The sequence below is a fragment of the Labeo rohita genome, chromosome 8 (assembly GCF_022985175.1).
Source record: "Labeo rohita strain BAU-BD-2019 chromosome 8, IGBB_LRoh.1.0, whole genome shotgun sequence".
In the NCBI taxonomy this organism is placed as follows: domain Eukaryota; kingdom Metazoa; phylum Chordata; class Actinopteri; order Cypriniformes; family Cyprinidae; genus Labeo; species Labeo rohita.
Window position 1 is genome coordinate 37358929 of NC_066876.1, and position 27503 is coordinate 37386431.

A 27503-nucleotide genomic window follows, 5' to 3' on the forward strand; every position below is an offset into this window, starting at 1 on the left:
TGTAGTCGTCTGTTATTTAACTGCCTATGTTCTGACTGAATGACTGAGAGTTTATTCAGCTCATGATAGAAATTGTTTAATAGGCTAAACAGTACTTTTCAATGCTTCTCCATAAATTAAACTATGTATTTCCAACTTTAATTTATGTATTTCATTTATTATCATTTATTTATTATTTAAACCGCACCTAAGTCCCGATCTGAATCAAATGATTCGCGATCTGCGATCGAAGTTCTGATCTGAATCAAAAGACTTACGAACCGCCGAAGTTCCGATCTGAATCAAATGATTCCCAATCCGCACTCCCTAGTCCCGATCTGATTCGCAAACCACCATTTTTAGATAGGGGCTTTGCAGCGCGGATCGCGAATCATTCAGTTCGCGAAATGATTCGCAAGTTCCGATCTAAATCAAATGATTCCTGATCCGCGCTCCCTAGTCCCGATCTGAATGATTCGCAAACCACCACTTCAGATGGGGGCTTTGGAGAGCGGATCGTGAATCATTCAGTTCGCGAACTGATTCGCGAAACCGCGCCGATCTTCCTGATCTGAATAAAATGATTCGCGATTCGCGATCCGCGAGTTCCGATTTGAATAAAAAGATTCACGAATCCGCTCCGAAGTTTGATCTAAATCAAATATTTCCCGATCCCCGCTCCATCCCGATCTGAATAATGCATCATGAATCGCCATTTTCGCGAATCATTCAGTTCGCGAAATAATTCGCAAAACCGCACCGTCCCGATCTGACTCAAATGAATCGCGATCCGGGATCGAAGTTCCGATATGAATCAAAAGATTCACAAACCCGCTCCGAAGTTCCGATCTAAATCAAATGATTCCCGATCCGCGCCCCCTAGTCCCGATCTGAGTAATGAATCGCAAACCACCATTTCAGATGGGGGCTTTCGAGAGAGGATCGCGAATCATTCAGTTCGCGAAATAATTCGCAAAACCGCACCGTCCCGATTTGACTCAAATGAATCGCGATCCGGGATCGAAGTTCCGATATGAATCAAAAGATTCACGAACCCGCTCCGAAGTTCCGATCTGAATCAAATGATTCCCAATCCGCACTCCCTAGTCCCGATCTGAATGATTCGCAAACCACCACTTCAGATGAGGGCTTTGGAGAGCGGATCGTGAATCATTCAGTTCGCGAAATGATTCGCGAAACCGCGCCGATCATCCTGATCTGAATAAAATGATTCGCGAACCCGCTCCAAAGTGCGATCTAAATGATTCCCGATCCGCGTCCCGATCTGAATAATGATTCGTGAACCACTATGTCAGAAGGGGGCTTTGTAGCGCGGATCACGAATCATTCAGTTCGCGAAATGATTCGCAAAACCGCACCGAAGCCCCGATCTGACTCAAATGATTCGCGCTCCGAGATCGAACTTCCGATCTGAATCAAAAATTCACGAACCCGCCCCAAAGTTCGATCTACATCAAATGATTCGCGATCCTCTCTGGTCCCGATCTGAATAATGATTCGCGAACCACCATTTGAGATGGGGGCTCTGGAGCGCGGATCGCGAATCATTCAGTTCGTGAAATGATTCGCAAGTTCCGATCTAAATCAAATGATTCCTGATCCGCGCTCCCTAGTCCCGATCTGAATAATGATTCGCAAACCACCATTTCAGATGGGGGCTTTGGAGAGTGGATCTCGAATCATTCAGTTCGCAAAGTGATTCGCGAAACCGCGCCGATCTTCCTGATCTGAATAAAATGATTCGCGATTCGCGATCCGCGAGTTCCGATCTGAATAAAAAGATTCACGAATCCGCTCCGAAATTCGATCTAAATCAAATATTTCCCGATCCCCGCTCCATCCCGATCTGAATAATGAATCATGAATCGCCAGTTTCGCGAATCATTCAGTTCGCAAAAATTATTCGCAAAACCGCACCGTCCCGATCTGACTCAAATGAATCGCGATCCGGGATCGAAGTTCCGATATGAATCAAAAGATTCACGAACCCGCTCCGAAATGATTCCCGATCCGCGTTCCCTAGTCCCGATCTGAATAATGAATCGCAAACCACCATCGCAGATGGGGGCTTTGGAGAGAGGATCGCGAATCATTCAGTTCGCGAAATGATTCGCGAAACCGATCATCCTGATCTGAATAAAATGATTCGCGAATCCGCTCCGAAGTTCGACCTAAATGATTCCCGATCTGAATAATAATTCGTGAACCACTATGTCAGAAGGGGGGCTTTGGAGCGCGGATCGCGAATCATTCAGTTCGCGAAATGATTCACAAAACCGCACCGAAGTCCCGATCTGACTAAATGATTCGCGATCCGGAATCGAAGTTTCGATCTAAATAAAAAATTCACGAACCCGCTCCGAAATTCGATCTACATCAAGTGATTTGCGGGCCGAAGTTCCGAATAATGTCGAAATTTTAAAATGAATGGCTCTTTTGTTTTGTGTTTGCTAGTGAATCACTTGAACTGAATGATCGAAGTCATGATTTTAATCACTCGGAGCGGATTTGTAGCTTATTTCACTATATTTAAAACAGTTTGACCACTGCAGTTCAGTTAATTGGTAACAGTTAAAAAAAAAAAAGTTGAAATCACCCTATCATTCCACTGAAGTGTGTTAAATTGATCAGATGTTGTAATAAACATTTGAGAAATTATAGTATCTGATATTATAGAGTGATAGTGTAAAAACCCAAAAGAGAGAAGCAGATGAACACAAAACAGTTAAAGAGTATTCAGGCATATCAGATGCGGTCAAAATTACAACACCAGTGGTTACACACACAATTAACTGTTTGATCAAAATTATACTGGTCCATATATATCGCCCCTACTAAATTCAACGCCCTGAATTATGTCATTTAGACTTTTTTTCTGCATTCTCACAACACAATAGTGAAAATGCCAGTGATGATGAAAACAACAGTCGTGTGTGACTTTTGTAATGTGTGACTCTTGTGTCTACCCCACCTATCGGAGCAGTTTACTGGAATTCTAGAGCTGTTCGATTCCGAAAATTTTGGAATCGAGTCCGATTCCGATTCCTGGTTGTAGAATCGATGGGATTCGATTCCAAGAATCGATTCCGCTGGTGTTTTTGATTCTTTTTCGCTTCTTGTTTTTTTTAGACTGTCTGGAGGAACTTAATTTCGCCATCACTGTAGGATATAAAAGTCTTAGAAAGTAACCTTTTCACAGTATGAAGCTTTGTTTTTTTAATTATGATACATTTCTGTATTCAAATTATTTTTTTATCTGCATTGCCCATAAAATTAGTCATAGCCCACAGCAGTGGACATGCGCTTATTGCATGAATGAAACAAGGCATGTGCACAGTTCAGCTGAATGATGCGTTGCACAAAATTAACAAACCGTACACTGAAACAAAATAACCAGAACATTAACAACAACATTTATATAACAGCTCGTGGTTTATCTGTCAGTCGGTGTCAAAAGTGTATGCACAGATAAGCAAAAATAGCATTTTATTGAAGATGGAAATAGGATCAAAACCATCGATCACGTCATGATCTGCTGTTGTGCAGCGCTCATGTGGACAATGTAACCCAGTTCCACCGTAAAATAACTTCTGAATCATTTTTGAATTGGTTCATTAAAACGATCATTCCTAAAGAACCTTTTCGTAGAAACGAATCAGACTCCTAATCACTATTAGCCAGTGTTGGGGAGTAACTAGTTACATGTAACGGAATTACGTAATTTAATTACAAAATAAATGTAATTGTAATTAGTTACAGTTACTGAGAAAAAATGTGTAATTAAATTACAGTTACTTTTGAAAATATCAGTAATTATCAATTAATTACAAGGGGGGTTCTTCTGAATTTTTTCACATACACACACTTCTTTCATAAATTGCATTGACTGCTCTAAAATGAGACACCAATGTTTCAGGAGTTTAGGACAGAATAGGACATGTGTATTCCATATGTTTTATTTCCTATTTGGGTTTATGCATATACTTTAGTTTTTAAGATTAATTGTTTTTTTCCGAGGCATTGTTAGATACCAGTGTTTCCTGTCATAACTATCCGAACATTTGATTTCAAAACTAGTATCATAGCTATTAAACTATTTCTTATGATTTTAAATCAGTATTTAACCCCCGAATGATCTCAACGTAAATAAGAGGTGTTAAGTCTGAATTTATGTGGCTGTGCTTTAAATTAAATTATTAGACGGCTCTGTGGAACACTTGATTCTGATTGGTCAGTCATGACATTCCAAGGTATGTTATTCCCTGATAACAACTGGTAAAAGCTAATAACACAGACTCATCCGGGCAACTTCAGTCGGCGCTATATGCTTGATAGTTTTTCCTTGGTGGAAGCTTTGCGTTTGGTTAGCTAATAAAATATTAAATCTCAATTCAATGTTATGTGTTTAATTTCCTAATTCTGTCAACTTACTGCTTGCCAGCAACTGATTTCTTCATGGAAGTTTTGCATTCAAATATTTCAACTCAGATCAGTGTTTTGTGTCTAATTATTTACTTTTGTGGCAAGCAGCTGTGTAATACATGGGATAATGTACATCCAGCCAGTTGTTATCGCAAAATAAAGATGTATATTATCCCTTACTTATTATAATCTTAATTCAAGTGATGAAGGATTCTGAAAGTCTGACAGTAATCACTGTTGAACACTACTGTAAGGTTCACTCTGCCTGGTTTAAATGTTTCAAAATGATTAACAGTTGAAAATATTAGAAATTTGGAAAAGTAATCAAAAAGTAATCAAAATGTAATAAGTTACATTACTATAATAACGTAATTGAAAAGTTACACTACTTATTACATTTTAAATAGAGTAATCTGTAACCAGTGCTGGGAAGGTTACTTTGGAAATGTAATAGGTTACAGATTACAAGTTACTTGATTTAAAATGTAATAAGTAGTGTAACTTTTCAATTACTTTATTAAAGTAATGTAACTTATTACTTTTAATTACTTTTTGATTACTTTTCTAAATTTCTAATATTTTCAACTGTTAATTATTTTGAAACATTTAAACCAGACAGAGTTAAACTTACAGTAGCACTCAACACTGATTACTGTCAGACCTTCAAAATCCTTTATCACTTGAATTAAGATTATAATAAGTAAGGGATAATATACATCTATATTTTGCGATAACAACTGGCTGAATGTACATTATCTCACTTATTACACAGCTGCTTGATAGATTATTTAGATGTTTCGTGTCATAATTATTAGACACGAAACACTGATCTGAGTTGAGATATTTGAACGCAAAGCTTCCATGAAGAAATCAGTTGCTAGCAAACGGCAAGTTCAAACTAGACATTTGAGGGATACTGTTACGAATCTGGTCGGTGTTCTGCGGACCGCTCACCACCAGATGTCACCCTCACTCTACTTACACACACACACAGTCTGTTGCATTCCACCCCGGACTTCATTACCCATCAGCCACCACTCGTGTCACCCGCGTCCAATCAGAGACTGTATAAAAGCCCCGGACCTTCCCAGTGCACTTCACGGATTGTTGTGATTGTATTGTTGTAATTTGTTTCGTTAGCGTTTCCTAGTTTCCCAGTGTTTAGTTCTCTTGCCTGGCCCATCCCGTTTTCGACCGTACGCCGCCTGCCTTTTCGGACTCTCGCTCTTGCTTATTGGATTATTCTCTACAATTGCCTGTTATATTCCTGTCTGCTCCTGTCTCGACCCTGCCTGTATGACCATGTCTTTGTCACGTCCTACAAATAAAAGCTCGCGCATGGATCCGCTCGCCTCTCGCCTCTCACTCGTTGTTACAGATACAGTGCAGTCATATCACTTTTCTTACACCACATAAATAATTAAGTAGTAGTACTAGTTTGTTAGTTATCTTATAATCCACTACAGTGTACAAAAAAAAAAAAAAATGGCAGCAGTATGTATGAAACAATAGAGCAAGTCCACGATACCAGGATGACAGAATTAAGAAATTGTCCACATAATATTGAATTAAGCTTTAATATTTTATTAGCTAACCAAACGCAAAGCTTCCACCAAGAAAAATGATCAAGCATATAGCACTGACTTAAATTCCCCCGAATAAGTCTGAGCTGTGTAATAATTTAATTTAAAGCACAGCCACCACAAATTCAGACTTTTTTTTTTTTTTTTTTTTTTTTTTTTTTGGGCTTTTTATGCCTTTTATTGTGATAGGACAGTAAAGAGATGACAGGAAAGAGCTGGGAGAAGAGAGGGGAGCGGGATCGGCAAAGGACCTCGATACGGGAATCGAACTCGGGTCACCGTGAGCGCACTTGCGCTATATGTCATAACAAGGTCATAACAAGAAATAGCTATGATACTGGGTTTGAAATCAAATGTTTGTATAGTTATGACAGAAAACACTAGCATCTAACAATGCCTTGGAAAAAACGATCTTAAAAAATAAAGTTTATGCATAAACCCAAATAGGAAATAAAACAGTTATTGAATAAGCATGTGTCCTATTCTATGTCCTAAACTCCTGAAACATTGGTGTCTCATTTTAGAGCAGTCAATGCAATTTATGAAAGAAGTCAGTTAAATCTGTAAGTGGGGGTGTGAAAAATTCAGATGTAATCCCCTTTGTAATCACTGGCATTTTTCAAAAGTAACTGTAATTTAATTACACATTTTTTCTCAGTAACTGTAACTAATTACAATTACATTTATTTCGTAATTAAATTACGTAACTCCGTTACATGTAACTAATTACTCCCCAACACTGTCTGTAACCTATTACTTTTCTAAAGTAACCTTCCCAACACTGCTATTAGCAAGAGGCAAATGAATAAGTGCGTAACGGAAGGCTGCATCCTCAAACTCAGATGCTCAGTACCGACCAGTGTTGCCAGATTGGGCGGGTTGCCGCCCAATTAGGCTTCTTTTGATCGGCTTGGACCGGAGAATAACGCATTGGGCGGGTAGACAAAATTTGGGCTGCTTTAAAACAATTAAAAGCTGCCCAATCAGCTGCTTTTTTCTTCGCTTTTATCTTTAGTCGTGTTATTTTAATATGTTCGAGCTCAAAGTATCACAGTAAAAAAATGTGTAGTGCAGTCATCAACATCATTTAACAGAGACCTGTCAATCAATTTACCATATTTTATGTTGGTGAGATGTGATGACTCGTGAGTGACGGGGTTTGGGCGCTATAAAGGGCAAGATTTTGAATGTGCAGCTGTATATTCATTCATTCATTTTATTTGAGTGATTGCGATGCCAAAGTGGCCTAAATATAAGTAAATATAAATATAAAAAGTTTTAGAGTGACTTAAATCTCACAACGTGGATTACACGTAGTGAGAGATGAATAAAAGATTTCTAAGTATAATTGTAACTGAAATAAGAGAACAGTTGAATGATTTAATGAAAATCAAAACTGAATATGGGGACTACACGATGCTGTCCAGCATCAGAACGTCTTTTAAACAGTCCAGACTACTCTTGGCATTGACAGCTGCTGGACTGGAACAGTTTTAACTGTGCAAAGTTCTGCATGATGTTCTAAAATGTGTACTTTATGAAATACGTGCTGTAGTTCTGTCTGAAGATAAAGCACAAGACAACGGTAAGCACATTATTGTTGTTTATTAATAAAATATTATTATTATTATTAATAAAATATTTCTGGGCATTTTAAGCATATTTTCTGACTCCCTTTAATGCCTTGTTTTGATCCATATTCCTGTGAAACTGATTTATCTTTATTTTATTTTGTCATCTTTATTTTTTTAAGGAGATAAAAATGGTCCTTATCAACCTTGACTGACATGGCAATAAAATTCCATCACATTATTTTGCCAGTAAAAATTTTGGGCTGGTTTTTGTTGAAGTGGGCGGGTTTTGGTGAGCTTTTGGGCTGGAAATCGTCAACCCGATCTGGCAACACTGGTACCGACTCTTTTCATTCGGTTTATGTTCGTGAATCGACTTTCAGCAGCCGAGATCTGCTTCTCTCCACACAAATGCTACTTATGGAACAATAAGGATATTCTTTACAAGAATAAATCACTTTTCTTCAAGGATTGGTTTGAAAACAACCTTCTTTTAGTTGGACAGCTTTTTAACTCACAAGGCAGACTTTATAATTATTCAGATTTTTTACAGAAATATAATATTCCTGTGTCTGCTGATGAATATGCGATTGTTTTCAATGCCGTTCCCTCTGCTGTGTCTTTTCTGTTGCAAGGTTCTACATTTCCATGGCCGTGTTCTTACTCTCTGAATTTAACTGACACCATGATTGGAGGTGTTTGCTTTTCTGAAGATCGTCAGAAAAATAACTATAAAATCAGAGCTCTCTTCCAGGCTGAGATAACAACAATTCCATATGTAATATCGTATTGGAATAATACTGTGGAGAACATACCATGGGAGAAAGTATGGACCTTGCCTCATAAGTATCTGCTTACCAACAAAGTAAAAGAGATGACATTTAAGCTGATTTACAAATGTTACCCGACTAAAGTCTTTCTTAGGAAATACAAGCCTGCAGTTTTTGTCATTCTTCTGAAGAAGATTCATTCATTCATTTGTTTTGGCAATGCACCCACACAGAGAAATTTTGGTCTGATTTTCTGACGTTTATCCAATCTTACTTTGTAAGTGACTTCTTATTTTGTTTTAAAGATGCTTTGTTTGGCTTATTTGAATATTCTAAAGAGAATACAGGAAAATATTACATAATTTGTGTTTTCTGTTAAATTTCACATTCATAAACAAAAGTTTACTGGCTCTAAACCTTTTTTCTTTGTCCAAAGTGGACTTGGATGTGTATGTGGAAACTATCCAAAGTTCTACTAATTTGAAAGCTATGAAATCTGTATCTCTGTATCCTAATTTTATTAGCCTGTTTCTTTCTTTGTTTGTTACCCCGGCAACAAATCTGTGTATATTTGTTTTTTTTTTTTTTTTTTTTTTTTTTTTTTTTAATTTTGTCTGTAAGTGTACTGTCTTGTTGTTTTGGATATCTGTAATGTTTAATAAAAAAAAAATCCGAGATCTGCAGTTGTTCGTCTGAGAGGCGCCCATAAGCTTAGTTGAACTGAAAACGGCTCTGAATGGGGAGTCGATTCCCGCTGACGGAATCGAATCGACTCTCGATTCCCAACGCCTCGGAATCGATTCTTCGGAATCGATTCCCAGCCCCATATAATTCTACTGCTGAAACCCGGTGAGGCTGATGGATTTATACCCAGACTTCGGCAGACACCGGCGGCTTTTATTCTACATTCGGATCGTTTAATGAGCTAAATGACAGAGACTGCATGTGCTCATCACGATGAGGGTCTGTCACACTTCCGATCTGCTGTGGAGGATCAAAACAGACGGAAAGTTGTTCGGAGGAAGTTGAAGTAAAGTGAATATATTAACGTTAGCCAGCAGCTCTCGCTAGCACCGCGGCTCAAACGACACTTATTTGTGTTTACATGCTGTTTGATTCAATATAGTACAGATATAAACATATAACTAGTGTTTTATATAGTTTTTTATCACCCTGCTTTTTGTTTTATAGTACTCCTGAGTTTATTAGCTTGACTTGCTAGCTGTCATTTGAACTATAAGTTACCTCTGAAGTAAGGACTTGTTGTTTACCAGTTCATTTACCACGTTTAGTGTATCTTACGTTAGTTTACGTGCAACATATTAACATTCAACTATTGTTATCATAGAAACAAACAACGTTTTCCACAGAGATCTGTCATAACATTAAAGTCTCTGATGTTTCTCCTGAAACTCCTTGGCAGAAACAAATAATAGGCACAAATGAGACTGTTGACATAGGTTAAGGCCTTAATGTGTACGACATAGGCGTGTTTTGTTTATTAGAATGAGAAAAGTTTTTCTGTTTTGAGACACTTGTGAGGGTCTTAATAACAGAATTACATACAGCTTTTCTCTATTTAATCTCATTGCTGTCTATGAAACATTACTGTAGAATGTGTTAGACATGCTGTCAGTTTGCTGAAATCACATTTATATTATACGTGCATAAAGCTGTGTACATCAGCGTTCATTCAGTTTTGATTTCAGTATCTATAAGCTACAAAGAAAATGTCTGTGTATTCAAAACTGCCGTCCGACCTGAAGAAACCCCTTGTGAGAAACACCATTCTCCTTCTTGTTGCCCTATACGGAGCAAAGAAATTTTCCCCGTACGTATACGGCAAGCTCAAAGGAAGGACTTGTGAACGGGTCAAGGGCGGCGACCCGGTAACCTCCAACGGAGGAGCCCAAGAATCGGAAGTTGGGAAGAAAAAGAAAAGCTCCCCGGCTGTGAACCGTGAGTTCTTCGAGAGGTTGATGCGTCTCTTGAAAATCCTCTTTCCTCGGCTTTTCTGCAAAGAACTCGGCCTGCTCGGTTTCCACTCCCTAGCCCTCATTTCACGCACCTTTCTTTCCATCTACGTCGCCAATTTGGATGGGCAAATAGTGAAAACCATTGTGAAGAAAGACCCCAGGGCGTTTGTGGTCGAGTTAACCCGATGGCTGCTCATTGCCATTCCCGCCACGTTTGTCAACAGTGCCATCCGTTACCTGGAGGGTCAGCTGACCCTCGCCTTTCGCACCCGGTTGGTCACCCACGCCTACATGATGTATTTTAGCGATCAGACGTATTACCGCGTCAGCAACATGGATGGCAGGCTGGCGAACCCGGATCAGTCCTTGACCGAAGATGTAGTGATGTTCGCCGCCTCTGTGTCTCATCTGTACTCGAACCTGACCAAGCCCATCCTCGACGTGGTGGTGACCTGTTACACGCTCATTAAAACCGCGGAGTCGAAAGGTGCCAACACAACATGGCCCTTCATCATCGCCGGCATCGTGGTGGCACTTACTGCCAAGATTTTGAGAGCGTTCTCGCCCCGCTTCGGTAAACTGGTGGCCGAGGAAGCCAGGAGGAAAGGCGACCTGAGATACATGCATTCTCGCATCATCGCCAACTCAGAGGAGATTGCCTTCTACGGAGGGCATAAGGTAAGAGAAGAGCCTCTTGGGTACGTTTTCTGTCACCGTTTGCTCACCCTCATGTCTTTACAAATGTGCATGACTTTGGAGCACAAAAGGAGACGTTTAGCAGCATGTTCACGCTGCTCTTTTTCATATCATGAGAACGGGCAGTGACAAGCTTTGATCAACCTCCAAAGGGGACCAAAAAGTAATTGTGAATACATTTCAGTCTACTTCTCAGACAACGCTAGCTTATAGCTTCACAGGGTTTGAAATATACACTACCAGTCAAAAGTTTTTGAACGGTACATTTTTTTTTTAAAACGAAGAAGTCTCTTCTGCTCACCAGGCCTGCATTTATTTAATCAGAAGTACACAAAACAGTGCAATTTTGAAATTTTGTTTTTTTATTTGAATATATTTTAAAATATAATTTATTCCTGTGAATTCAAAGCTGAATTTTTAGCATCATCCTTGCTAAATAAATTTCAATTTCTATAATTTCCTTCGCCCCAAAAATAAAAAATAAATAAATAAACTGATTCATCAAAGAATCCTGGAAAATGTACTCAACTCTATTAAATATTGATAATAATAATTAAAATGTTTCTTGATCAACAAATCATCACATCATGTGACACTGAAGACTGGAGTAATGATGCTGAAAATTCAGCTTTGGTCACAGAAATAAATTACACTTTAAAATATATTCAGATATAAAATGGTTATTTTAAATAGTAAAAATATTTCAGAATTTTACTGTTTTTGCTGTTCTTTGGATCAAATAAATGCAGACTTGGTGAAGAAGAGACTTTATCTTACTGTTCAAAAACATTTGACTGGTAATGTAAAACTATTTTTGTGGTGCTTTCTTCATTTTCAAACTGGGGGCTTACAAATATAAGGTTATGTATTAATTAATAATAATAATAATTATTATTTAATAATAAAATATTTCATTTATTATTATTTAATTTATTAGAATATTATTTTATATTTATTTTACGTTAACTTAAGATATTATTACATGTTAATGCATTTGTTTTTAACAAATTTAACTGATGCAATATTGTCTTATACAACATATGTAATTGTATTACATATTGTGTTGTTATATTAATATAATTGCTTGCTGGGGTTTTGTAGAGCACCTTTTGTATGGAACAAAATTTATTGTATAAAGTGTTAAACAAACACAATATGTACTTCCAGTTTTAATCACTTGTTTTTTTTTTTACGTTATTAGACTGACAAAATAAAAGCTAATTATTTAATTTTGTTCAATTATACACTAGGGTTCAAAAGTTTAGGATCAGTAAGATTTTTGTTTTTAAAAGAAATTAATATTTTATTTAGCAAGAATGCATTCCAGTGATTAAAAATAAAAATCTAATAATAAACATATAATTATTATTAAGTAATAAATAATAAATATATTTATAATTAAAAAGACATTTATAAGATTTCCATTTCAAATAAATGCTTTTCTCTTGAACTTGCTATTCATCAGAGAATCCTAAAAGCTTTTTTTCAGCATCATTTTTTTTTGTTCTGTAGTATAAAAAGTCATTTCATTCATTAGTAATTTATCCCTTTAAGGCTGTAAAACAGGTGTTTGAGGTCATTTCGTTCATGTGTCCCAATGACTAAGCAAATGTGTCTGCTGAACAAACAGTGCCCCATGTCTGCAATGGGAAATGTTCCTGAACTTTACAGTCATATGGCCAGAGAAAGTATTCATAGAGAGAGGTCATGTGCTGTGTCTAAATACAAAGAAGGCCCTGGAATTGGGGCAAAAGTCTTGATTCGCCTCTTTGACCTGAGACCTACTCTCACACACGCTGCACTTAACTCTCCTGAACCTACATGATGATTTTAATATGCTCTGATTTTATTTTTAAAAACACATGTTTCTTATTAGTACTAAAAAGTTGTGAAATGACATCATTATGAATCAGGAAGCCTGATTGAACATTATTAGTGGAAACCAGTCTGTGTGAGCTCGACATGATGTTATCTTGTTGCCTGTTTGTCTGCGTGTACGCGTGTCTGCGTGCCTGCATCTGTGCCCTGCGTAGATCGAGATGTTGCAGCTGCAGAGGAGCTACACCGCGCTGTCCAAGCAGATTAACCTGATCCTGTTCAAGAGGCTGTGGTATGTCATGCTGGAGCAGTTCCTGATGAAATATCTCTGGAGCGCATCGGGCCTGGTCATGGTCGCCGTGCCCATCATCACTGCCACCGGATACTCTAAATATGGTATGGATTCAATTATGATTATCTGTAGTTCCTGTTCTCCTGCGTCTGTGGCTCCAGACGTTTTGGCTCTGTGATTGTTTCAGTCCAAAACTCCCCTGAACGTCCTTGAGCGTGTCTTGATATGGTGTTCTTTTTGTACTGTACCTGATGTTCACTTTTATATAGTAGCATTTTCAGTCTGGGGTCAGTACGATTTTTAAATTGTTTTTGAAAGAAGTCTTTTGTGCTCAGCAAGGCTGCATTTATTTATTTGAGTAAAAACAGTAATATTGTGAAATATTTTGTACAATTAAAAATGACTGTTTGAATATATTTTAAAATGTCATTTATTCCTGTGATGAAAAACTGTATTTTCAGCATCATTATTTCAGTCTTCAGGGTCACATGATCCTTCAGAAATCATTCTAATATGATGATTTGCTGCTCAAGAGATATTACTTATTATTGTCAAGGTTGAAAGCAGTTGTGCTGCTTCATATTTTTGTGGAAACTAATTTTTTTTCAGGATTATTTGATGAATAATAAAAAAAAGAACAACATTTATTTGAAATAGAAATATTTTGTAACACTATAAATGTCTTAACTGTCATTTTTGATCAATTTAATGTGTTCGTATTAATTTTTCATTTATTATTATTATTATTATTTATTTATTTTTTTACTGACCTCATATTGCTCTCTATGAAAGCCCATTTCTGCCACTGAATGAAAAATAAAAAAAGTTATTGCAACATTTTATCTCACAGTTCAGATTTTTTCTCAGAATTGCATGATACAAAGTTGCAATTCTGACTTGTTTTCTCAGAATTGTAAGATATAAACTTGCAGTTCTGAGAAATAGTCAGAATTGTGAGATGTAAACTCACAATACTTACTTTTTTCTTGCATTTGTGAGTTTGTCTCTTGACTTTTTTTTTTTTTCACGCAATTCTGACTTTTTTTTTCTCAGAATTGTGAGATTTGAACTCGCAATTGCGAGTTATAAGGTCCAGTTTTGAGGGGAAAAGTTTATATCTCACAATTTTGAGAGAAAAAAAGTCTGAGAGAAAAAGATTTGTGTTTATATTTTGCAGTTCTGACTTTATAACTTGCAATTGCGAGTTTATATCACACAAGTCTGAGGAAATAATTGCAAGTTTATATCATGCAATTTTGAGAAAAAACGTTGGACTTGTTTATATCCTGCAATTCTGACTTTATAACTTGCAATTGCCGGTTTATATCATGCAATTCTGAGAAAAAAGTTTGATTTATGTTTATATTTTGCAGTTCTGACTTTATAACTTGCAACTGCCAGTTTATATCATGCAGTTCTGAGGAAAAACATCAGATTTGTGTTTGTCTTGCAGTTCTGACTTTATAACTTAAAAACTGGGAGTTTATGTCTCACAATTCTGAGGAAAAAAAGTCATAATTGCGAGATGTAAACTAATTTTATTGCGAGAAAAGAGTACAAATTGTGAGATAAAAATTGCAGTGAACTTTTTTAAAATTTTTTATTCAGTGGCAGAAACGGACTTCCATAGCTCTCCATTAGACCTCAAAACAAGATCCCTAAAATACGATAGACATGTTTGCTGCTCTTTCACCTTTATTGTGTATTTTTTATATTTCTCTCATCGTCTTGTTCTTGTGTTGTCCATTCAGATTCAGAGGATGTAAAACAGGCAGCCCTGGAGATGAAGGAGGAGGACTTGGTGAGTGAACGCACGCAGGCCTTCACCACGGCCCGGAACCTCCTGAACGCCGCAGCTGATGCGGTGGAGAGGATAATGGTCTCCTACAAAGAGGTGAGATGCATTTCACCTCACTTTCTAATCTAGTTTAAGCTGTGCACTACAATATGAACAAACCCCGACTTAAGTTTAAACAATTTTAAATATCCAGACACAGTTTGCTTTTTCTATGTGATGTTGACAGGCAGGTAAATCTGAAATTGAGGAATCTTTTGTCATGTAAATGTTGCAAACCTAGACATTGTGCATTCAACTCTAAATAAATTATTATTTAGACTAGACATTTCGGTCAAAGAGGCTGCTTATACAGGGTTTCATGTGTGAAAATGACTGAAAAGGACTCTGTCGTCTCACAGGTCACAGAACTGGCTGGATATACGGCTCGCGTGTATGAGATGTTCGAGGTGTTTGAGGATGTACGTGACGGCGTGTACCGCCGTTCGGCCACAGAAGTGAAGCCAGAAGAGACGGGGACGACTCGGAAGATAAAACACGGCATGAGAGTGGAGGGACCGCTGCAGATCGGAGGTTTGATCAACTTTAGTCTGTTTTACTTGTGTATTTTGTTACTTCACAGCTATGTTTGAAATAGCATACTATATACAACTTCTAGAAGTATGTATGCTTTACACAGTATACGAATACACAGCATTTGTAGCAATAGCCAAAAATACAATGGGTCAAAATTGTTTTTTCCAAAAATCATTAGGATATGAAGTAAATATGTTGTAAATATGTCAAAACGTAATTTTTGATTAGTAATATGCATTGCTAAGAACTTCATTTGGACAACTTTAAAGGTGATTTTCTCAATATTTAGATTTTTCAGATTCACCCTCAGATTCCAGATTTTCAAATAGTTATAGGCCAAATATTGTCCTATCATAACAAACCATACCTTAATGGAAAGCTTATTTATTCAGATCTCGAATAAATAAAAAAGATGTTCATGTCTTTCTGTCTTCAGTCATAGAGAAATTATGTTTTTGAGGGAAACATTTCAGGATTTTTCTCCATATAATGGACTGATATGGTGCCCCGATTTTGAACTTCCAAAATGTAGTTTAAATGCAGCTTCAAACGATCCCAGGCGAAAAAGAAGGGTCTTATCTAGTGAAACAATCAGTTATTTTAATAAAAATAATACAATTTATATACTTTTTAATGTCAAACACTCGTCTTGTCTTACTCTGCCTGAACTGTTTTTGTTCTGGTTCATGTCAGTCAGTGAATGTGGAAAAACTCCCATCTCATGTTCTCCCTCAACTTCAAAATCGTTCTATATCACTGTTTTACCTTTTTTGTTAAGGGTGTTTGATCTTCTTTGCATGTTCACTTTGTAAACACTGTGTCTGTACTTCTGCAGCGATGTAGGATGATTCTGAAATGATTTTTGATGTTGAGGGAGAAAATACGATTGGAGTTTTTTGGACAAACCCGAACTGTAGGTCAGAATACACAGAGTTCAGGGAGAGAAAGACAAGACGAGCGTTTGACATTAAAAAGTATTTAAATTGTATTTTAATGAAAATAACCAATCGTTTTGCTAGATAAGACCCTTCTTCCTCAGCTGGGATCGTTTACAACCGCATTTGTGATCATTTGAAGCTGCATTTAAACTACATTTTGGAAGTTCAAAATCGGGGCACCATATCAGTCCATTATATGGAGAAAAATGCTGAAATGTTTTTACAATTGAAGAAAGAAAGACATGAACATCTTGGATGACAAGGGGGTGAGTACATTATCTGTAAATTGTTGTTCTGGAAGTGGACTTCTCCTTTAATTGATTAAAAAAAAATGTAACACATTTTTGTCTGAAATTAATTGTGATTAATCATGAATAATCCCACCTAACATTAAAGTTTTTAAATATAGTTTTATATTGCAATAATTTCACATCCAATCTTCGAATTAAAGTAGAAACAACAAAGACAGTATATTTTTAATATTTGTTTAATGGCATCTTTTTTATGACTGAAGGTGAGTATTACTGATACCAATATTACTGATGTTTTTTCCCTAATATTTAACCATTGACTATAGCCATTCAACATTGCAGTATAATTGAGAGCTATCGATCTGAACGTTTATTGGACTTAAAAAAAAATATCACTTTGTTTTAAGTTCACTTAAATTAGAATCTTCACATAAACCCATTATAATAAATGCCATATTTACCTGTGCAAAACTGTTGTTTTTAACATTGATAATAATAAGAAATGTTTAATGTCCATCAAATCAGCATATTAGAATGATTTCTGAAGGCTGGAGTAAAGATGCTGAAAATTCAGCTTTGCATCACAGGAACAAATTACATTTTAAAACATAAATTTACAAGTGTTATTTTAAATTGTAATAATCAATGCACCTTTTGTAAGCAGAGACTAACGGCGCATTTCCGCTGGCACGTAGCGAGCGTTTTCCATTCATTCCTATGGAAGTTGAGCATAAACGCTCACGGGGTGCATTATGGGATTGAAAGTGGCGCAGAGAAAACGTTAAAGAGGATGGGCATTCCCCAACTTTATGCAAATCTCGAGTGCAAAACGCTGGGCGACAAGCAATTGCACTGAAAAGCAGAAAGGCAAGGTTTTGACATATGTTTCCGAGTGTTTGCCGGTTGTCATTGAACAAGTCATGCACAGGCAAATGCACTTCTTGCATGCTTTCTGTATTTGCTATGGCGTCCTGGATGGCACCAATGAAGTGTTTAGATTGCAAACATCCGTAAATAGAAGGATATAAAACGCAAACAGGGTGTGAACATTGAGGCGTGCTCTGCCCTAAATTTCACACGCCCCAAAGCAGTGGTGTTGCCGGCGGCACCAAGCGCAGATTTGACGCTGTAGTGGAAAGGCACCGTTAGCGACTAAAATCTCATCACTCCCAAACTTTTGAATATTAACCGTCTGGGCCTCTCTGGTCATTTTTGACCGAAAAAAAATTATATTTTGAAATTTTAAAAATTGTAGCTTCGTCGGAATGAGATGAAACTTGGTGACTTTTGTTGCATTAGCTTTGTGAACACACAAAAAAAAAATCATGGACATGATTGGGATATGTTAAAGGGTCACAAAAAAAGAGTCACACTTGACTCCTTCGCGGTCAAAAATGACTGACATAGGAAATGAATAGGAAAAACAAACAAATACGAAAACTCAGAGAGTCTTTTGATGGTACCAACTACAAATCAGACGCTGTGCAGAAAAAGTGTGCACAGCAATCAAGGGGTGACACTAAAATATCAAGAGTGCAAAAAAAAAACACAAAAACACATAGAAATTAACTGACAGAAATGCAGCAGAGCAAATTTTGAGAAGATGTGAAATAAAATGAATAAATGGAAAAATACAAAAGAGTTTCTCTCTCTCACACACACACACACACAGAAATTAACTGGTAAAACTGTAACAGCAAATTTTGAGATTATGATTATGGGGAGAGCAATTTTCTTGTATTTTAATGTTTGATTGTAATCATAATGCAAACTGATAATTATCTAACCAAAAATATCTAAACCTTGACAAAAAGTAGTCTTTCAGAATGTCTAAATGTATATCTAAAAGCAAAACCTAATAAAATATGTCAAAAAAACAATGGTAATCCAAAAGCCTCTGTATATATGTATAATATGTGTATAGGGAGATATACAGGAGCTTACATGACATTACAAGTTTTTATTTTTTAATGACACCAAATGGCACAAGTCACTGTTTTAATGTGAAATGTTGCATTTATTGAGAAATAATTTAAAAGAATTATATAAATAAATATATATTAATTCTAATGAGAAAAATAGCTCATTAAAATTGTATAAATATTGCATATTGTCATAAAATCCCCTCAAAATTCTAAATAATAATCAAAAAATATTATTGAACAAAAATATTTTACAATGATTTTCCTGAAAAAACAAACAGTTACATTTCAAGGCTTCGCTCACTTTTGACCACGAACGAAGAGGCCCAGAAGGTTAAATATATACTGCGCAGTCAGTAGTAATCAGTACGTTTATTTACCATACTGAACATTGACATCAAGTAACTGTCTTGTAATCTTTGTGTGTGTTTGTTTAGGCAAGGTGTTTGATGTGGAACAGGGCATCAAATGTGAAAACCTACCTATAATAACTCCTACAGGGGATGTGGTGGTTTCCAGCCTGAACATACAGGTAAATTCTCGTCTTAAACCCTTCTTGAGTCGTTTTAATACATAATCAAATTATTGCAGTGCAAAATTGGCATGCGGGTGTAGTAGGCATTGCGTACTTGTTACATCCAACTAAAACCGCTCTCCGTTTTCCAGCTAAGGAGACGGTGTATTAAATTATTTCTATCTCTATGCTGCAATATCTTGTGCTCATGCAGAGTAAATGAGTCAGTGGTCTGATGCAACATGCTGTTCTCTGCATGATTTATGCGCATGCGAAGTGTGAATATGTCAATGAGGCTGTCATCTGTTCTTATTTCTCTAGCCTAGTTCTGTGAGTACTTCACTGATAATACAGCGTTACTGATCAGTGCTTGACCTTTGACGGTTTAGGAAAAGATACATTCTGAGACCCCCGTGGAGAATTTGTGTTTATGTATTTTGCTCTGTGTCCATTTTTGCTTGCAACTCCTGTTATCTTACATAAGCTTATCTTTATGGAATATTTGAGTTCTGTTTCCCTGCCTGTGCTCTGGTGAGAGATATAGTCAGTTATTCTGTACAATCCAAAACATGTTGGCAGAACTTGAAGCCATAAACTTTAAAGCTAGCAAGATATGCGTGGCAAAATATGTTGCAAATTTTTCTTTGATATCTTTTATTATACACATGTTTTAGATAACACCTGCAGAGCTGATACATTGATAGTTGATTGACAACGTGGACGTGCGTGGGTGTTTTTTTAAGCACCAGGTTAATATTTAAGGGAAATGACACTTTAACTGGACACTTTTTAAAACGGTTTTAATAACCGTTAAGATTTTACAGTTTTGTAGATCTGTGAATTAAAAAAATACAAATATATTAATATACACTAACAGGTTTTTTATGTTTTTTTTTTTTTTTTTTTTTTTATAGAAGTCTCTTCTGCTCACCAAGCCTGGATTTATTTGATCCAAAATACAGCAAAAAAATTGAAATATTTTTACTATTTAAAATAACTGCTTTCTATTTAAATATATTTTAAAATGTAATTTATTTCATGTGATCAAAGCTGAATTTTCAGCATCATTACTTCAGTCTTCAGTGTCACATGATCCTTCAGAAATCATTCTGATATGCTGATTTGCTGTTCAAAAAACATGTTGTATTATTATTAACAGCTGAGTGAATTTTTTTTCAGGATTCTTTGATTAATTGAAAGATCAGTATTTATCTGAAATAAAAAGCTTTTGTAACATTATACATTTTACCATTCAAAAGCTTGGTGTATATGTGTGTGTGTATATATATATATATATATATATATATATATATTTATTTATTTTTTCATTTTTGGGAAAGAAATTATAGAAATTAATACTTTTAATTATCAAGAATGCTTTAACTTGTTCAAAAGTGATGATAAAGACATTTATACAAAAGATTTTACAAAAGATTTTTTTTCAGATAAATGCTGTTCTTATGAACTTTCTATTTATCAAAGAAACCTGAAAACATTTTACTCCGCTTTTTTTCATCATCATCATCATCATAATAATAATAATAATGATAATAATATATGTTTTTTGAGCAGCAATCAGAATATTAGAATGATTTTTTGAAGGATCATGTGACTGGAGTAATGATGCTGAAAATTCAGCTTTGAAATCACAGGAATAAATTACATTTTAAAATATATTCAAATAGAAAAATGTTAAATTTTTTTCTTTTTTTGCTGTAATTGGTGAGCAAAATATACTTTAAAAATCTTGCTGTTCAAAAACTTTTGACTGGTAGTGTATGTTTTAATATATATCATAGTTAATATATATTTAAAAAGCATTTTTGTGACTTAAAATAAACATTATCTGAAATAAAATTAAATATAAAAATCTTTTAATTCCATCAAGTTTCCAAGGCATTTCAACTTAATGTAGTAAAATAATTAAAACTACAGCTGAAATAAAAAGGAAAAAGAAAAAAAAAAAAAAAAAGCACACAGCGGGCGTGACGTCAGGCCTTGGAGAGGCTTAATAACCAAAAGCGTCCAAAAAGGGGACATGAAAGTGTCCAAAATAAAAAGGGGATCTGGGGATCTGGTGTCCTCGTCGTGCTGGGGGTTCCGTGAAGCAGGGGCAGTATTCGTAAGGGAAGGGTACAGGTAGGGGCGGAGTCCACGCTCCCCTCTCAGGTCTCGGCTTCCTTCAGTGGCTATGTCTTCCTTGGCTCACGACATTTCCCGGGGGATACAACGGCCCAGCATCCTGGCCCATCAGCCATCTCACTGGTGCGGTTCTCATCCGGATCGCGGGTCCAGCAACTCACCGCTTCGACAGTGCTCGTTCCTCTCAACGCACCCTTCCTGGACCCACGAGGACACCAGCACGCATGAGGAAGAGATCCGGCCTCCCGAGTAGAGGCGCGCTCAGCATTTCAACAGCGGCGGTGATGAGGCTTCATTTGTGCCAGGTGTGCCTCATCACATGCCACCAGACCTGACCGTTTCGTCTGTTTCGCACACCCACTCCTGTCGGGAGCCTGGTGAAGGGCGGCGATTACCGGACGGGGTGATGATGATAAGCAAGGGGGAGGCAACTGACTCATCACAATATATATAAATAAACAAAAACTACTAAAAATGACAAATTTACTAAAATTTAAATGAAAATGCAAAATGTCAAGCATACACTGCCCTCCAAAAGTTTGAAAACGCCCTAGAAAAGTGTGGTTTTGGACAATACTGGCTTGAATCCTTTTTAATTTGTGATAACTTTACACTGATAAGAGACAACACAAACTACGAAAACATATTTTATTACATAAACAGTTTAAATTTTCAATTCATCAAAATATAATAGCATTAGCAGCTATTACGGCTCTGCATAATCTGGGCCTAAATTCATTGTATCCTAAACTTAACTGTCAATCAATTGTTGAAGCTATTAAGGTGTGCTGACCCAGAAATCTTTTAAAAACCTGGGCCAAGGTAAAACCAGTAACCAGGCGTCACAGCTGACAATGGGGCACGTCTGACTTTGACATGTATTGCCATTATTTTGTAATCAAAATGAAAATTAATATTGCTGCTCTTCAATGATAATATCGACTTGCTTTAATGTATTTGCACCAAAAATAAGGATTCCAAACTTTTGGAGGGCAGAGTATATGTAAACACACTTAAATTCTTTTATATAAATATAGAATTTAAAACATATGTATGATATAATGTGCTGTACAGTAAAATACGATTTCTAATTATTTAATAAAAATCAAATAAGTGACCTGAAATTTCTAATAATGTAGATTGATCAGTATTAGAATGAGGCTATGAGAAAAACAAACAAACAAAACAGACGAATTTATGTCTTTACGCACCTGTTGTGATTCTAAGGGATATTTTGCTCAAAATTCCTGTGCACATCAGTATGCAGCTTGCACACAGTTATTATAAAATGAGACCCATTTTTGTCTGATAAATGTACTATTTCAGTGAGAAATATTTCATGAAACAAGTCTAGAATGCACTAGTTACGAATGCAGTGCGTGCTTGATGTGCACACATTTCTTGAGTCTGGATTGAGTATCTGCTCCCTTATGATTAATTCATGTTTCCTGCTAAATTCTGAGAAATGGGTCATGAGTACCACAGTGTGACCCCCCTCTGGTCTGCCCCGGACAATGTGCTGATTATATTCCGGTCGCGCGTTGGTGTGCTCTTAGGGTTTCCACAACAGCGCCTCGATTTGCAGGGGCATGGTGCTAATACCATCTCATGGCCCTGATGTCGCAGTCATGCGGTGCGCTCATGACACAGTGAACATTACCCATGCTTTCTCAGATTGTTTTTGAAGCCAAAAGCAGCCAAGCCAAGAGGAAGAAAGCACGGTAGACAATGATGTCATAGATGGAATTTGAGGTTGTTACATTTTTGGATGAACTGTTACTTTAAGATTACTTTGTCAGTTCTCTCCGGTTAAATGTGCACTTTGCTGCCAGACAGCCATCAGAAAAGACTAAAGTCACTCGGCCAGCATGTCTCTATACTTAGAATTATCATTAACGCCGCTTCCAGATGTTTTCAATGCAGATGATACGCATTGGTTTGGTGTTGCGATGAAGGTCTTTTAATAGTAATCGACGCTCCAGCAGGAAGCCGCGCTGGTGTGTTTATGTGTGTCTGCTGAATGGATGGCTTTAGCATAATGACAGGGTGTAGAGAGGGAGCGATCTGTTTTTCTCGGTATGTTGTGCTGCAGAGAGGCCTTTGAAAACCATCAAGCGTTTCCCATCACAGTGGCTCCTTTTAACCCTGTGGCTTTACTGAATTTGTAAACACATTTAGCTGTTTCCCGTGGTTTGTCCCTCTGTGCGTCTTTCTCTCTCTCTCCGTGGGGGGGTTACGCGATCGGCTGCATGTATGTTTCGTTCGTGTGTCTTCAGTAACATGTTAGGGGGATGTTGGGTATTTCTCTCCAGGTTGATGAAGGCATGCATCTGCTGATCACGGGCCCCAACGGTTGCGGAAAAAGCTCTCTGTTCAGAATCCTGAGCGGCCTCTGGCCCGTCTACAGCGGAGTGCTTTACAAGCCGTCACCCGAGCACATGTTTTACATACCTCAAAGGTACTGACTGCATGCTGTAACACTTAAAAATATGCACTTCACTGTTGATAAGAAGGTATATGCTTTTAAGTATGTAGTAAACAGGACTGGGGTTTATTATATCAAATGATATGTAAAATGAAGCAACATTTATCACAATGATTTTAATTAATTTTCACGTTTCTATTAAAGGAGAAGTTCACTTTAAGAAAAAAAAAATTAAAGATAATGTACTCACCCCCTTGTCATCCAAGATGTTCATGTCTTTCTTTCTTCAGTCGTAAAGAAATTTTGGTTCTTGAGGAAAACATTTTTTAGGATTTCTTTCCACTTCTATGGTGCCAGTGAGTTTGAACTTCCAAAATGTAGTTTAAAGCAGCTTCAAAGGGCTCTAAATCCTAGCTGAGGAAGAAGGGTCTTATGTAGCAAAACGATCAGTTATTTTAAAGGGGTCATCGGATGCTAAGTTCACTTTTAAATGTTGTTTAAACATTAATGTGTGTTGTCAGCGTATGTACAAATCTACCCTATAATGATAAAAATCCATGCAGTGGTTTTTAATTAATATGTAAAAAATAATATCCCCTTTTTCAAACCGAGATCTACATATATCCGTCTATGTTCGCGCAAATCATTCGTGATCCAGCTTCACTTACAGCAGAAGTGAGTATAAGGGTTTTTTTTAATGAATCTTTGTGATCGCCTTTCCTAATAATGTGCTAGGTAGCAAGTTTAGCGGCTAAACGCGGCTAAAGTAAACAGGCTCGTCACTCCACAGAGAGAAGAGAGGGGCGGGGCAAGCAGAGCTCATTTGCATTTAAAGCAGCCTCGACCAGAATGAGATGATTTTTGCAGAGCTGATTTTGTCAAGGTAAAAAGGGTGTTGTTTTACACAACCATTGAGAATTTTTAACCAAAGTATATTATAGACTTTTCATTAAGACCCTAAAGAATCATATCAACTTGTGGAAAATGGGCATCCGATGACTCCTTTAAGTAGATATCAACCAATGTATCGGTTTTGCCGATTAATCGGCACCAATAGTTGATTGGCGGAACTATCGGTTATGGTTAAGTTCTTCTAGACGCGGTGCTGCACTTTTACCCGTTGTGTGACTAACATATTTTTATATTTTGATTAGATAACCACAAATGTTCTAGAATAGAAGCAGTTGAATAGTGAAAGTACACAATATCCACATGCATGTAATTTCAATACTGTGGCCTTTGTGTAGATATTTAAAGATGGTCATCTTCAGCCTGACTGTTGATGTAATGGTAACACTTTACAATATGAGTCCATTTGTCACATTATGATTGATAAAAGCTGTAGAATAGAAGTATTATTCTTTGTTAAAGTGTGTTAATTTCAGTATTTAGTTGCTTTTGTTAATATTAATGAACCATGAACTAACTGTAATGATCAATATATAATTAATAAGTAAGTATGGTTCAGTAGGCTACTTTTTTTTTTTTAATAGTAGAATAGTATTTTCCGTTCAGTATCCGTTTTAAAAACTACTGGTCAATTAATCAGTATCGGCCAGTGTGGTCCAACCTAGTTATCGGTATTGGTAAAATCTAATATCGGGTCGACCTCTAATTTTAAGTACAATTTATATACTTTTTAACCTCAAATGCTCGTGTTGTCTAGCTCTGATGTGCATGCGTACTCTGTGTAATCCAGGGCAATACAGTTAGGGTAGGTCAAAAAAATGTAAAAAAAAAAACATATTTTCTCCTCTAACTACAAAATCAGCCTACATCACTGCAGAAGTACCAGTGTTTACAAAGTGAATGTACAAAGAAGGTCAAACGCCCATTACAAAAAAAGTTAAAACGGTGATATAGGGCGATTTTTGAAGTTGGAGGAGAAAATGAGATGGGAGTTTTTCGACATACACTAACTGCATTCACCCGGATTACAGAGTACACACGCACGTCGCAGAGCTAGACAAGATGAGCATTTGAGGTTAAAAACTATATAAATTGTACTTTTTTTTTTTTTCTTTTTTTTTTTTGAAAATAACCAATTGTTTCGCTAGATAAGACCCTTCTTGCTCGGCTGGGATCATTTAGAGCTTTTTGAAGCTGCATTTAAACTACATTTTGGAAGTTCAAACTCACTGGCACCATAGAAGTGGAGAGAAATCCTGAAATGTTTTCCTCAAGAAGCAAAATTTCTTTACAGCTGAAGAAAGAAAGACATGAACATCTTGGATGACAAGGGGGTGAGTACATTATCTGTAAATTTTTGTTCTGGAAGTGGACTTCTCCTTTAAGGTGAGTTGAGATAATTGTTTTATGTTTTAATTTTCAGATTTAAACTTCAGTATTCAAAATTCAGTAAATTAATTCAAAATCGGATTCACTGAATTGCTTGCGTCATTACACAGTGTTGATTTCAGTATATTAAAATGTTTTATACTATTATAATTATTTCATACAATGGGTAATAATGGGATATAATGGGTAATGTTATTAATACTATCTGTTATTTTACTTTATTTATTATTAATTTAATGAATTTATTATTAATTAATTAATTAAATTATTTTAATAATTTTGTTATTATTTGTATGTTACTTTGTTTAGGATTATTATATGTTATTAAGTCTATATATTATACACTACCAGTCAAAAGTTTTTAAAATGTTTTTTATGTTCAAAAATTATTAATGTTTTTAAAAGTCTCTTCTGCTCACCAGGCCTGCATTTATTGATCCAAAATACAGCAAAAACAGTAATACTGTGAAATATTTTTACTGTTTAAAATAATGGCTCTCTATCTGAATATGTTTTAAAATTAAATAAAAATGTAATAAATTTAAAACGCTCTTCCGTAATGCAATTTTTCGTTTAGGTGCGTCAATCCATTGAATCACTATTATACAAAACTCAGATTCGCACTCCCAAAAAGCAAACTTTTCTTTTCGCTTTATTAATTCATCACCAGAGGACAAACGTTTCGGCTCGCAGGCCTTCTTCAGTGTGTTAAACAATATAAAACCTCCACCCACTTTTCAAAATGATTTGACATCATCGTTTATTCACCAATGTTCATTCATTAAATTTGTTTACACAGCTTGCATTCAGTTACTACACACATTATTAAACCCACCACAATTCTACAATATACATCTTATTCGATTAAAAGTTACATAGGGTTACATATTTATCGCTCTTATATTAACAGACAGTAAAATGAACCATCAACAGTATCTGCATTAAACGTGAAATCTTCAGTGATTAAATTCTCTCACTAAATGCTCAAGATCTACTTCAAAGAATTAAAATTATTTTTAAAAAAATTTGATGAATGAACATTGGTGAATTGAAAAGTGGGTGGAGGTTTTATATTGTTTAACACACTGAAGAAGGCCTGCGAGCCGAAACGTTTGTGTCTTTGTCCTCTGGTGATGAATTAAACGAAAAGAAAAGTTTGCTTTATGTGAGTGCGATTCAGAGTTTTGTATAATATATTTTAAAGTGTAATCATCATTACTCCAGTCTTCAGTGTCACATGATCCTTCAGAAATCATTCTAATATGCTGATTTGCTGCTCAACAGACATTTATTAATAATAATAATATTTAAAACAATTGAGTACTCTTTTTTTCAGGATTCTTTGATTCATAAAAAGATCCAAAGATCAGCATCTATCTGAAATAATAAGCTTTTGTAACATTATACATTATACCATTCAAAAGCTTTGAAGGGGGAGGGGGGGGGGTGAAGAAATGATAGAAATTAATACTTTTCATTTATCAAGGATGCTTTAAATTGATTAAAAGTGATGA

The 27503-nt window shown here is 36.1% G+C and overlaps 1 protein-coding gene across 2 annotated transcripts in view; it reads left to right on the forward strand.

Moving 5' to 3' along the window:
* Window positions 1-9172: 9172 nt before the first annotated feature.
* abcd1 (ATP-binding cassette, sub-family D (ALD), member 1) overlaps window positions 9173-27503 on the forward strand; it is a 32002-nt gene continuing 13671 nt past the window's right edge. For both annotated transcript variants that reach the window (XM_051117162.1, XM_051117163.1), the window contains exons 1-6: window positions 9173-11000; window positions 13052-13232; window positions 14880-15022; window positions 15325-15496; window positions 19048-19142; window positions 23579-23724. In XM_051117162.1, coding sequence (XP_050973119.1) covers window positions 10077-11000; window positions 13052-13232; window positions 14880-15022; window positions 15325-15496; window positions 19048-19142; window positions 23579-23724 — 1661 coding nt within the window. In that variant the 5' untranslated portion in view covers window positions 9173-10076. The remainder of the gene's footprint in view (window positions 11001-13051; window positions 13233-14879; window positions 15023-15324; window positions 15497-19047; window positions 19143-23578; window positions 23725-27503) is intronic.